Raw genomic sequence first — 13962 nt, 5'->3', positions numbered from 1 at the left:
TTGATCTCATTGGGTGCAATCCAGCAAAACAAAAACAGAAATCAGTCGTGCTTCACCTCCACTGAAATCAAAGGGACTTGAGTGCACAGTTAACGTTTTAAGTCTCACAGAAATCAGTAGGACCTAGGTAGGACTTCTATTCTCCGAACTCTGCCAATTGTGTAAGTTTGGCTTTCCCCCAGTCTATAGTCACCAGGACAGAGGTGTTCCCGAATCAGAGCACCCGTTACTTCAAGAAACCTTAGTTCCAAATGCATGTTGGCTGTCGAACCATTGCATCACATTTCTTTTAAGACAAAACGAAAAGAAAACATGAAAATGCCTTATGTGGTTATTTCTTTTTCACACGGCTCGCATGTGGATGTAAGAAAACAAAACGAAACGAAATATGGTTTTCTAGCTGCCCATAGTCATCTGTTTTCTGAATGTTTTCCATTTCAAAAGTGACAATCCTAGATGACAGATCTAGACAAAATGTTTAGTGACGAGACTTTTAGGCCTAACAAGCTAAACACACTCGAATGCACAAGGGTCTTAAGAAAAATAAGGAATCCTTGTTTATATACAATTGTACATTTTTTTTAATTTTTTTTTTTTTTTTTTGGTGCAATAAAGTTTGTTTTGGCAGGATCTTTGTCCTTTGTCCTGGATTTATAAAACAGCCGGGAATACCCAAAAGGGGGGTCTTGTTTTCATAAGCAGCTTACATCAGGGATGTATTCCCTTTTAGTGAAACTTCCAGGCCCCACACATACCATTGGTTGGTGGGACCAGTGGGAAAGGGGGGTGGGGGGGAGAGCAATGATTGCTGTACTTCCTACAGAATAAATCAAAGGTTTATGCACACACCTTTCTCCCAGTGTTAGAAACTCATAAATATAAGCCAGAGGCCAAATGGCTCCTTAAACCAAGGTTGTAGTCACCAAAACAGAATGTCTTGTTGCCATTGTGGGGCAAGACTGTTCTAAAGTCATCTTTTGCAAATGATGAGCTGACTGGGCTTGATTATTTATTATATATACTGTATTTTTCGCCCCATAGGGCGCACCGGCCCATAGGGCACACCTAGTTTTTTGGGGGGAAATAAAGAAAAAAATTTTATTCCCCCCCCCCAGGCATGGAGCTGGGGTGGGGGAAGCCCGAGCTTCCCCTGACCCCAGCCCCCAGGACAGGCTGCTATCCGCAAGCCTAGGGAGCCTGGGGGGAAGTCGTGTCGGTCTCCCCAGGCTTGCGGAGAGCTGCCCGAAGCCCTGGGCGCGCTGCTCAGCGTGCCCCAGGCTTCGGGATGCAGGCAGCTCTCCGCAACCCTTGGGAGACCGGCGCAACTTCGCGCCGGGCTCCCAAGGGTTGCGGAGAGCTGCCCGAAGCTTGCTGATAGCTTCCTGAAGCCTGGTGCGCACCGACCCCTCTCGCTCTCCAGGCTTCAGCGAAAGCCTGCATTCGCTCCATAGGAGCACACACATTTCTCCTTCATTTTTGGAGGGGAAAAAGTGTGTCCTATAGGGCGAAAAATATGGTATATATTTATTTCTATATATAATTCTTTTATTACTATACCGCCCTATACCCGAAGGCTAGTTCAGGTGATAAGCTTGAGCTAGATGAAGAACTCTGAAAACTTACAAGAAGAAAAGTCAATTGATTCAGTGACAGTCCACATATATATTGGCCTATTCCTGCCTTTTCCACCCTTATGACTCCTTTGCTCTGCTGACTCTCATGCTTGATCTAAATGAACAAGTACACACACAGGTGATTTTTATACCTGTAACCACAAAGCCTAAGGTGGAATCTTTGCCCTAGGTGTTTCTCTGCGTAAGTGGATGAAAGAGCTCTTCAAATGCCCAGTGAGATTTCTAGGTTGTTCACAATAACGACACAGGGAAGAATCTTAAGGCAGTTGCGTGAAATCCACATTACTGCATTTGCAAAGAATAAAAGTGAGTAGATTTCACTATACAAAGGTACAAGCAATTCTCTTCCTGTCCCCATCCTCTTGTCTTCCCGGTTGTGGAGATGACAGAATTTGAAAATACATCTAGAGCTGCTAGACTCCAATAATTCAAATAATTTTAAAGCCCTGTCATCACAGGACTAGAAACTGGCTTTTTAAGAAACACAAACTGAGGACGATTTCAACACTAATGGGGCATGAGAGAATGTACAGAATAGTAAAATTATTTGGTCCCTTTCCCAAAGCCCCAGTAAGGAACAGTATAGAATATTGGCTGTTTCACCATTTAAAGATGGGGTTCTCTCACCTTATTGCGAGATAGACAAGGAACCCTTACTAGGGAAGGCAACCAGTGTACACAGAGTTAAATCAAGTATACAACGATGTAATTAGGAAATGGGGGAAAGGAGGGAGAGACGCTTACAACACATGCATTGACTCCAATCCTCTCCACTTTCTAAGTCTTCAAGGAGAAAAAAACCCCACATTCACACCTTTCCAGTCATGAGGACTAACAGCTTGCTAACGAAATTAGTCTCTCCATTGTGCAGAAGCACCAAAATCAGTGTTAAATATACCTGCTTGGCAGTGTTTGGTAACACAGACGTTTTCTTCTAAAGACTTGGGGCGGGAGAGAGAGAATATAGGCATTCGATGTGACTCAGCTTTATCATGTGAATGCAAAAAGTGTCATCCCATTTAAAGGAAAATGTCCAGATAAATCAGTCCCCTGTTCGGCTGTCAAGGCAAAGCTTCCTTCGCTTCTTCGGGTGTGATTTCCTGAGAGTAAAGCTCTGTGAAGAGGGCAGGTAGCCAGTACTGTGGTTCCACTGGCGCCTGGGTATCAAGCCACGCCATGCCCTCTTTCAGCAAGTGATCCTGTAAAAAGCCAGAGATTATTATTTGAAGAGGAGGGCTATCACAAGTGGCTTTGCACTTTCCCCCCGACACAATGCAGGCAGGAGAACATACGAAGAACTAAGCCCATCTAGTCCAACATTCTGTTCTCACAGTAGCCAACCAGATGCGGGAACTGAGTGCAACAGGACTCTCCCAGCAGCAGGCTTGGGGAACCCTGAGCTTTGTAGGGGGGAAACCCTAGAACAAGGGGAGGACTGAGCATGCTCAGTGGCCACAGAATGTTGACTTACTGTTGGGGAAGAAACAGAAATCTGCAGAAGGGTTCATGGAATGGATAGCTTAGAATCCTCAACAGAGAAGACTCCATGCCGCAACGTTTAGTTTCAAGCAAACATGTATAATGATACACACTTTTGCCTAACCTACACAACTTCTAATGCAATATTTCATTTTCCTAGCTGCCAAGTGGTGGGCGCTCTTTTCTTTTCATAATGTAACTCGTTGTTTACATACCAAAACTTGCTTTGCCCGTTCCGCCTCCCACTTCAAACTCGACTTGATCTCGCTGATGGTCACGTACCCCTTTTTCTGAAACGGAGAGTAAAGAAAGGAGGCGATTTCAAAAAAGGTCACTGATCAGAAAAGCCCAGCCAACACTAAAAACAACGAGACGTTCAATGCACACCATCTTGTAGGTGAGGACTTAAGATTTCAGGGGTAGATTACACCTGCAAAATGACCCAGGATCATGCCCCCGGGATGGGGGGTTGGAAAAGAAGTTTAGGGAGGGCTTCTGACTAGGGAGAAGCAATGTCTGCTTGTCAGGAACTGGAGGAGGAGGAGTCTGAATTTGATATCCTGCTTTATCACTACCCGAAGGAGTCTCAAAGCAGCTAACAATCTCCTTTCTCTGTGAGGTGAGTGGGGCTGAGGGACTTCAGAGAAGTGTGACTGGCCCAAGGTCACCCAGCAGCTACATGTGGAGGAGCGGAGACTCGAACCCGGTTCACCAGATTACGAGTCCACTGCTCTTAACCACTACACCACACTGACTCTGGACTGGACTGAAGGGGACGAGACTGAGGAGGAAATGTGGAGCTCCCCCCGCCCTTCTGTCTCCCAACAGAGGCCTGTGAACTATGGGTGACCATAAGGATGTCGATGAAACACACACACACACACACACACACAGTTGTATCTTGGATCCCAAATGCCCAGGAACTCGGACGTTTTGTCTCCCGAACGCCGCAAACCTAGAAGTGATTGTTCTGGTTTGTGAACGTTCTTTTTGGAACCCGAACATCTGATGGGGCTTCTGTGGCTTCTGATTGGCTGCAGGAGCTAAGCCATGATTTAGTTTTAGAACATTTTGGAAGTTGAATGGACTTCCATAACAGATTCCATTCAACTTGCAAGGTAGGACTGTATAGGCAAGGACAAGAACTCTTAATCAACCCCTGGAATAATAGCAGAAACTGAGTCAACTTGGCATGGGTACCTCAGCAAGTTGTATCACAACTGTGTGGTCCATATTTAGTTCAGCCGGCACAGACTGGATCAGGTAGGTCCCACCAACAGGAAGGATCCCAAAGCCGTTTCCTAGAACTTTCAACTTCTTAATTGCCCGGATGAGGTCATCTCTGAGGAGCCAGGGAAAGAAGAGTCAGAGCAAAGGATGGTTTCGGCGCATCAGTACCTTCAACCATGTCCAACAAGGTGTGTATTATGCTGTGATTCAGTGGAAGCACAGAAAAGCTACAAAAGATAGCACTGGGTGCAGAAATGAGTTACCTGAGAAACAGAGTTTTCTTTTCTTTTCTTTCCGAGCACAATTCAAAGTGGTGGTGCTGACCTTTAAAGCCCTAAACGGCCTCGGTCCTGTATACCTAAAGGAGCGTCTCCACTCCCATCGTTCAGCCCGGACAATGAGGTCCAGCTCCAAGGGCCTTCTGGCGGTTCCCTCACTGCGAGAAGTGAAGCTACAGGGAACCAGGCAGAGGGCCTTCTTGGTAGTGGCGCCCGCCCTGTGAAACGCCCTTCCATCAGATGTCAAGGAAATAAACAACTATCTGACTTTTAGAAGACATCTGAAGGCAGCCCTTAAACAGGTTTGCACCAACACTTTGAATTGTGCCCGGAAACGTACTGAGAGCCAATGTAGGTCCATTCAGGACGGGTGTTATGTGGTCTTGGCAGCCACTCCCAGTCACCAGTCTCACTGCCGCATTCTGGATTTGTTGCAGTTTCCGGGTCACCTTCAAAGGTAGCCCCACATAGAGTGCACTGCAGTAGTCCAAGCGGGAGATAACCAGAGCATGCACCACTCTGGCGAGGCAGTCCACAGGCAGATAGGGTCTCAGCCTGCGTACCAGATGAAGCTGGTAGACAGCTGCCCTGGACACAGAATTGACCTGCGCCTCCATGGACAGCTGTGAGTCCAAAATGACTCCCAGGCTGCACACCTGGTCCTTCAGGGGCAGTTACCCCATTCAGGACCAGGGAGTCCTCCATACCCACCCACACCCTGTCCCCCCAAAACAGTACTTATGCACTTGTCAATGTGCACAACTGATTTAATTATTTTCAGTGGGCAGCTCTGCTCCATCACCCTAGACATTGCCACCTTCGGCAGCCACAACTAATTATGCAAAATGATGCAAAACATATTACATCCCCCACTGCGGTGCAGTCTCCAATGCAAAGCTTACTGGCTGACGTCTTGCGCAAATTTTCCTCTCCCCTTGAGCACTTGCTGGTGAAGTTCTTCCAGTGTTATCAGCCCTAGCGGAAATGAGGAAGCAAGAAGCATGTTAACACACAGCCATGTATACAAGGAATTGAATCCAACCCAGTATGTTAGCAGGCTAAGGTTGCAATCCTATACTTAAGTTGACAGAATATGCACAACTCGCAGACTTAACATATAGAATAAGAGAACGAGAAGAACATACGTTTTAAGAAGATTGTTTATTGAATATATGGGAAATAGTTGTGCACAGCTGAAAACGCCGGCAGCGTTAAGATAAATTCAACAGTGTAAACAAGTTTTGATGGAGGCAATAATGGAATACTGAATGGTATAGTTTTTGTAAAACATGCAGGGATTTATGATATGTAAAATGAACCATGGAAAGAGAAGACTGGAAGTCATTGATATCTTAAGGATGTAAAGTGAGTATTTTAAATTGTAAAACAGAAAATTCAATAAAAATTACACACACACACGGAGTCGTACCTTGGTTTTCGAACAGCTTAGTTCTCAAACATTATGGCTCCCAAAGTCAGCAAACCTGGAAGTGACTGTTCCGGTTTGTGAACTATTTTTAGAAGCCGGATGTCTGATGGGGCTTCCGATTGGCTGCAGGAGCTTCCAGCAGCCAATCAGAAGCCGCAGTTTGGTTTATGAACGTTCTGGAAGTCGAACAGACTTCCGGAATGGATTCTGTTCGACTTCCAAGGTACAACTGTATATATAAAAGGTTGCAATCCTATACACTAGTTTTCCCCAACCTGGCGCTTTCCGGGTATTTTGGACTACAATTCCCATCAGCCCCAGCCAGCACAGCCATAGGTCCCTCCCCTGAGTTCAATGCGGCCTCCTCCATAGTAAGAGTCTTACTCTTACTGACGCATGAAATTCTATGCACAACTACCAAGAAATAAGACCCACTGAACTCAGTGGGATTTTCTTCTGAGTGGAGACGCCCAGGGTTGTGTTAATGTTTCTAGGGGGCTGGACTAGCATGGCCAGGAAGCTCACAGATACCAGCCACCAATTCAGAGAGTGGCAGGCAGGCATTAGAGAGAACAGCAAACACACACACACACCCCTGCAAAGATAAGAGATTGGAAGCTATCCTCACCTCCATTTCTGTGCTTTAGAGCTAGACAGACTTCAATAATCTGAACGCCGAGCTCATAGTAAAAATCTCCAACACCCAACATTTCTGACCAGAATCCTTTGCCAGCTGTGGAAGAGGGAATGAAATATGGATATGAATATATGAAAGACAAAAAAAGAACGTTGCATTATTATTATTTTAGACTCTCAAGGACCCAATTTTGCAAGTTTAGATTTTTTTTTTAAATAAAGAAAAAGGCAAAGGAACTTCCGAGTCTGGTGAGTGTCAGAATTCAAAGGGGACAAGACCTGTTCTCTGCCTTCCCTATCCATGATTTTTGGAACATTTCATTTTCCATTTGGCAGTGAGAAGTCCATGGAAAGTTCTTTACGCTCATCCAATTCTCCTTCTTACTGACTGTAAATTTAACTTGCCTCTGAGCAAGGACAGGTTGGGGATAAGGAGATATAGACAGGCCCACTGTCCACTTCCAATAGCAACATGGCTTGGGAAGGCAGGGCATGGATAAAATGTTCCCTCCTCAGAGGGCTTACAACTTACATTATACTGCGATAACTCGATTTTGATTTGAGAAACAATGCCACTCCTTTTTTTATTTTTAACGGAAACACAGAAGATCGAACTGAAGCACCAAACCATCAGATTCTGCAGAAACCCTTCCTCGCCCTGCTTCTCCCCACCCGCTAAATCCCTGCCTCCCCCATTTCTTACAGGCTAGGGGATCAACCCCAATTGTTGCACACATGTCCTGGAACTGGACTCTGAACTGCGGGTTTTTACGGATCTCTTGCTTGTGTTTGCTGGCAAACTCTTCGAGGTTAGTTTTAAATGTATCCAGCTGCTTGGACATCTGTAAACGAAGCCAGAGGACAGAAAGAAGAAACAGATTTAAAACGATCTGCTTTGAAAGGCTACTAATTCGAAATACACCTTTGAGACCTAGAACAGACTGATGTTTCATAAGGGACGACTCTCTGTTGCCATTACCACAGAGAAACGATTTATGGCAAAGGTTTTTTGCTCCAGCGCTGTCTTCTTAATAGGTTGAAGACTAATGTTGGGATTAAACCAATGGATTATCCATCTCCGTGTCCCATCCACTAGTGAAAACCTGCTGTATATCATAGGGAAGCCAGAAATTATTACTATCATATACCATCAATACAGACATATCACTTACCGTATTTTTTGCTCCATAATACGCACTTATTCCCTCCTAAAAAGTAAGGGGAAATGTGTGTGCGTCTTATGGAGCGAATGCAGGGGGGAGGCAGGCAGGAAAAGTCCCCAAGAGCTGCACACAAGCTCCGCGCGGCTCTTGCGGGCTTTTCCCCAGGAGGGAGAAGGGACTGATGCAGCTAGTCAGTCCCTTCGCCATCCTCGTAGAAAAGCCCACAGGAGCTGCGCGCTCCTTAAAGGGTGTGCGGCTCCTGTAGGCTTTTGCGGGAGGTGGGGGTATTGCCATAGCTGCGCGCAGCCCCTCCAGCCGAGAGAGCAGCTTCTTTAGCCGGGCGCAGCCTCTCCCAGCTGGAGAGGTTGCACGCGGCTAAAGAGGAAGCCAAGACAGAGAGCGAGATCCATCCTGCTCACTGTCTTGGCTTCTCCCATAGCCGCACGCAGCCTCTCTGCTGGAGACAGCGAGCGAGAGGGAACCCACTCACTGTCTTGGCTTCTTTGCTCTTTGGGGCTGGGGGGGGGGGGGAATCCAGCCCTGTCCGCTGCTCTTTAGGGCTGGGGGGGGGGGAAATAAGATTTTTTTTCTTGATTTCCCCCTCTAAAAACTAGGTGCGCCTTATGGTCCAGTGCGCCTTATGGAGCAAAAAATATGGTATGTGCTTTTCTATTCATTTCCCCAAGCTGTTGGTTCCCCCTGATCAGTGCAACACCCTGTGACAATGGGAACCACAGGTTGATAATGTGCCTAGGCTCATACAAGAGCTTTTCAGATTCATACATTTTGCAGAGGCACACCTTTTAACGCTAAGATCAGACCTTGGTGTTTCCTCATTACATCTCTGTAGACATAACGAGGAAACATTCTTTCATCTGTGGTGGACTTGTAAAAGGGTAAAAGAGTATTAGGAAATAATTTAAAATGAACTGAAAAAAATGTTTTAAAGCACCTTTCCAAAAAAAAAAACCAGAGTCCTTTTTGTTGGGGTAATTCAAATGGAAATTCCCAGGTGTCAAAAAAGGTTATTCATATGGAAGCCATTACGGCGGCCCATGTTTTGTTAGCCCAAAAACGGAAAACAAGAGAGTTCCGAACCAAAGAAGAATGGCAACTTAAACTGTTGGAATATGTGCAGCTTGCGGATCTAACTTACAGAATAAGAGAACGAGAAGAATGCTCATTTAAAGAAGATCGGAAAATGTTTACTGAATATATGGGGGATAATTATGTACACTTGAAAACGTTGGCAGCATTAAGATAAATTCAACAGTGTAAATAAGTTTTGATGGAAGTAACAATGGAATACTGAATGGTTTAGTTTATATAAAATATGCAGGGATTTTATGCTATGCAAAATGAACCATGGGAAGAGAAGAAGGGAAGTCATTGATATCTTACGGTTGTCTAAACGAATATTCTAAATTGTAAAACAGAAAATTTAATAAAAATTATATATGATAAAATAACAACAACAACAACAACAACACCTTGGTGTTTCCTCATCTCACCTGGACTAATTGGTCTTCAGCCAAAACTGTCCCACGTTCCTTGTATTTGGCCTACAAAGGAAAAAAAGTGGTGATAAGACACACAGTGATATATAAGCCATTTCCCCCCTCCTGGATGTGCATCTCTGATTCTTTAACATCATTATGGGAGCCACAATGGCTACGTTCTCCTTCCACTGTCAGAGGAAGGATGCCTCTAAATGCCAGTTGCTGGAAATTGTGGCTGGGCAGAGCGCTGCTGCGTTCATGCCCTGATTGCAGGCTTTGCACGGGCTCTGGTTGGCCATTTTAAGAACAGGATGCTGGACTAGATGGGGCATTGGCCTGATCCAGTATACTCACCTTATACTCTTATGAGAATACCCTGTCCACAGGACTGTTTGGCAAGCACCCAAGACTCAAAGCAGTGCAACTCTCCCTTCTCTTGAAGGCCAGCAAGCTGCCTTTCTGCCTACGTTTACACAGCTTCCTAAGAGCACAATTCAAATTGTTTCTGAGCGCAATTCAAAGTGTTGGTGCTGACCTTTAAAGCCTTGAACAATCTCGGCCCTGCAAATCTGAAGGAACGTCTCCACGCCCATCGTTCAGCCCAGAGACAGAGGTCTAGCTCTGAGGGCCTTCTGGTGGTTCCCTCACTGTGAAAAATGAAGTTACAGAGAACCAAGCAGAGGGCCTTCTTGGGAGTGACGCCTGCCCTCTGGAATGCCCTCCCATCAGATGTCAAGGAAATACAGTAAGTAACTACACAACCTTCAGAAGAAATCTGAAGGCAGGCCTGTATAAGGAAGTTTTTAAGGTTTTATTATGTTTTTATATACAGTGGTGCCTCGCAAGACGAAATTAATTCGTTCCGCAAGTTTTTTCTTCTTGCGAGTTTTGCGTCTTGTGAAGCACGGTTTCCCATAGGAATGCATTGAAAATCAATCAATGCGTTCCTATGGAGACCGTCCTGGGACAGAGGGGAAGCGCCACATGCCTTCCCCTCTGTCCCCGGACCTGTTTAAAGCAAGGGGCGGCGGGGAGAAGATTGCTTCTCCCCGTTGCCTGCCCCGCAATCTCCGGGGACAGAGGGGAAGCGCCGCTTCGTTTTGCGAAGCAAGCCCATAGGGAAATGCGTCTTGCGAAGCGGCTAAGAAAACGAAAAACTCCTTCGTCTAGCGAGTTTTTCGTCTTCCGAGGCGTTCGTCTTGCGGGGTACCACTGTATGTTGGAAGCAGCCCAGAGTGGCTGGGGCAACCCAGTCAGATGGGTGGGGGATGTAAAAAATATTCTTATTAATTATTCTTATAATTATTGAATACGATGTCCCTATTTTCATCGGATAAATGTTGGAAGAGATGCTCCATTAGCCTCAACTGGAACCCACAAATAACTACTGCACAAGTTGTCAAGAGCTGGTGTGGCTTAGTTGCTAAGAGACTGAGCTACAAACCAGGAAGTTTCAGTCTCCCTTCTTCCACACACAAGGTGGCCTGAGGCAAACCACTCTCTCCTGGCCTCAGTCTCCACATCTGCAAAATGGAGGATAATGCTTACCTTACAGGAGCAGAGGGAAAACCTGTGGCCCACCACATGACGTTGGACTACAATTCCCATCATTGGAGCATTTGCTGCTGCCAATGAGACATACAGTCCAACAACATCCCGAGGGTCACAAGCATGGATTTCTGTTAGAGGGGGCAGGCTTTTGTTAGGGGAGGGGAGGGGAGGGCAGAACCTCAAATTTGTATTGCTTTTGATTATTTTGTTGGAGGAGCAGCTGCCCCCCTGCATCCCCTCGGCTATGCCCATGGCCACAAGTCTCCCATCCCTGCTTCAGCATTCTCCTGAAGCGGGGACACGTATCTTCGGTACATTTTATTTTATTGCTATGGCTAGTGGCTGACACAAATAAAGATTCTTCTTCTCTTCTTGTCTCATCAGACTAAAGTGCAAAGGAGGCAAATTCCAGCAAAGGATTTTAAGAAACCAGACAGCCCTAGTTTAGGGGAGAGGTGCAGCGGATCGAGAGAAGCAGAAGTAGCAAATGCCTGGGGTGATCCCTGCCAGCTGCAGGATACAATAATGGGCAATGGGACTGAAGAGAAATGCCTCTGAGCACGTGCAAAGTGCGTTTCTCCACCACCACCTCCCCTCATCCAGTCTGGGGTTGAAGCAGGGCCGGATTTAGGTTTGATGAGGCCCTAAGCTACTGAAGGTAATGGGGCCCTTTATATGTCCAGCTGTCCTCTGTCAACAACAAACTGTCGCTGTTTTTTGTGTTGAATATATGCTATATGGTAATTTATGGACCACATAGGTATCTAAAACCATTTGCACGTAACAAAATATGTATTTTATCAAAGTAATTGTTGAAATACAATTAAGAAGAAGTATATTAATAGTGAAATAATGATTAAGCTCTAACGTAAAATGATTTTTCATGCATAACAAACTTAATAATGCAAACACATTGGCATGTGGCAATAACAAAAGTTCCTTTAGAAACACAATTTACATCACAGGAGCCTACACAACACCAAACACTGTTGCTGTATGTAGGCTTTATTTTATTTGTTTTTTTATCGTATATCATGGGTAGGCAAACTAAGGCCCAGGGGCCAAATCCGGCCCAATCGCCTTCTCAATCCGGCCTGCAAACGGCTGGGGAGTGTGTTTTTACATGAGTAGAATGTACCCTTTTATTTAAAATGCATCTCTGGGTTATTTGTGGGGCATAAAAATTTCTTCATCCCCTCCCCAAAAAATATAGTCCGCCCCCCCACAAGGTCTGAGGGACAGTTTGCTGAAAAAGTTTGCTGACTCCTGTTTTATATTTTGGAAATGCACATACAGGTGTGTGTGTTTTCCCTTTAATTTTTTAATTTTTTGGGGGGGCCCCCAAGAGAGTGGGGCCCTAAGCTATAGCTTGTTTAGCTTATATAGAGTTGTTCCACCTGGCCTTTGGCTCAGAATCTGTTTGATTCCCTCCCCCTTTTTCTTTTTCCGTTCTCCTCAGTAGATGAGATTGCTGCCTAATTGTTTTAATGTTGTATCTTAATCTTTAAATTGTATTTTAATCAACTTGTTTTTATTATTGGTTGTTAGCTGCCCTGAGCCCGGTCTTGGCTCGGGAGGGCGGAGTATAAATAAAAATTTATCATTATTATTATTATTATTATTATTCGTAAATCCGACACTGGTAAGGGCGAAAAAGCTTCCCAGGGAGTGGCAGGAGACGCAAAATGCAGCCCCTTCCCCTCCTACAAAGGCTGGGCTGGCGGTGGGGGGAAGACAGCAAGCGAGCAAGACGGGAATGAAAGGAAGACCAGCTGGAGGAGGAGGAGGAAGAAGGAGGAGTGAGGAAAAGAAGCCTGACCTCGGCCAGCTTCTTCTTGGCGATGGCCCCGGCCCCGACTCCCCGGCGGTGCATTGCTGCCAGCGAGCAGCGTCCGGGCTCGAGCCTCTTTACGGAGATGGTGGAAAGGGAGTGGATTTGGGGGGCGGGGGGGGGGAGGCGGTATTAAGCATATTAGAGAAACCTCCACGTCATCAGTGCGCGACAGGAAGGAAGCTTCTTTTGGGTCGGTGCTTCTGCCTTCCCACTGGAGAGCTCGCCCAGGGAGTCCCGTGGCTGCTTTTGGAGGGCTGCGGGAGGTGGGGGTGGACAGGGGTAGGGTTGCCACCTTTCTTCTGGGAGAATGCGGGGTCGGGTTTTTTTGGGGTGTGGGGGCATTTCCCCCTCCCGTTTGGTGCTGAAATGTACCCAATAATTAGAGGCGCAAACTCACAAATGAGAAATAAAATAAAAAATTCCTTCCAGTAGCGCCTTAGAGACCGACTGAGTTTGTTATTGGTATGAGCTTTCGTGTGCATGCACACTTCTTCAGATACTTCTTCAAATGAGAATTCGCATATTTTCAGGGTGGCCTGGCGGATGGAGTGCTGGACTTGCAACATTTGAATCATAGGTTTTTTGTTACCACCACCCCCAAAAAGAGGATATTGTTTTTCTTTTTTTAAAAAAGGGAAATGTTTAATGCATACTTTCTAAGGGTATAGATTTTTACATTAGAACTTTCAAAAGTCACTTGCATTAAGATGAATAAGGTTTTAAGATTGGACTATTAACAATGTAAGGTTTTACGAACAAGCTAGTACAATGGAACCAAGATGGGGAGTGGAGGGAAGTCAATTGAGTTAATATTTATGATTTGAATTGCTATAATTGTATTGTTTTGCTTTGTTTTTATACTGTTTTTGATTTTTGTTTGTTGAAAAAATAAATTATCGAAAAAAGAGAGAGTCAAAAGTTCAAATCCCTGCTGAAATGACTTCGAAGCAACCCGTTGGCCCTCTGGGATGTGTTATACACGCATGCATGTAAGTGAATTTGTAAATCTTGTCTGTGCTTGGCTACCCAGAGCTACCTATGTACCCTTATAAATGCATGCATTTGGAGAGGATCCCAAACTTAGCAGTGGGTGAGCACATTTGGACAGCACTCCTAGCCTCACTTAACCTGGAAAAGAAACACCTGACACCCCGTTCTTATTCTATGCAGCTATGTAACCTCATTTATTATTATTATTTATTTATTGAATTTATATACAGTATTGCCCT

The 13962-nt window shown here is 45.3% G+C and overlaps 1 protein-coding gene across 1 annotated transcript; it reads right to left on the bottom strand.

Annotated features, from left to right (window-relative positions):
- Positions 1–1900: 1900 nt before the first annotated feature.
- SNF8 (SNF8 subunit of ESCRT-II) lies at positions 1901–12844 on the bottom strand. Its single transcript, XM_081166871.1, has 8 exons — positions 12719–12844; positions 9361–9411; positions 7390–7528; positions 6679–6783; positions 5524–5596; positions 4314–4455; positions 3329–3403; positions 1901–2833 (listed from the first exon to the last, which is right to left on the bottom strand). Exons 1-8 carry the CDS (start codon positions 12770–12772, stop codon positions 2696–2698), a joined length of 777 nt encoding a protein of 258 aa, XP_081022997.1. The 5' UTR covers positions 12773–12844; the 3' UTR covers positions 1901–2695.
- Positions 12845–13962: the final 1118 nt, after the last annotated feature.

Source organism: Podarcis bocagei, assembly GCF_964188305.1.
Source record: "Podarcis bocagei genome assembly, chromosome: 13".
NCBI lineage: Eukaryota > Metazoa > Chordata > Lepidosauria > Squamata > Lacertidae > Podarcis > Podarcis bocagei.
The sequence above is the reverse complement of the archived record's forward strand: the minus strand, read 5'-3'. Positions and strand labels throughout refer to the sequence as shown.

Excerpts from the sequence above, each read along its gene's own strand:
- SNF8 (XM_081166871.1), bottom strand. The coding sequence starts at position 12,772 with ATGCACCGCCGGGGAGTCGGGGCCGGGGCCATCGCCAAGAAGAAGCTG. Across the intron at positions 9,412-12,718 it reads CCAAGAAGAAGCTGGCCGAG|GCCAAATACAAGGAACGTGG; the intron begins GTCAGGCTTCTT and ends TTTCCTTTGTAG. Across the intron at positions 3,404-4,313 it reads TTGTGATACAACTTGCTGAG|AAAAAGGGGTACGTGACCAT; the intron begins GTACCCATGCCA and ends TCTCCGTTTCAG.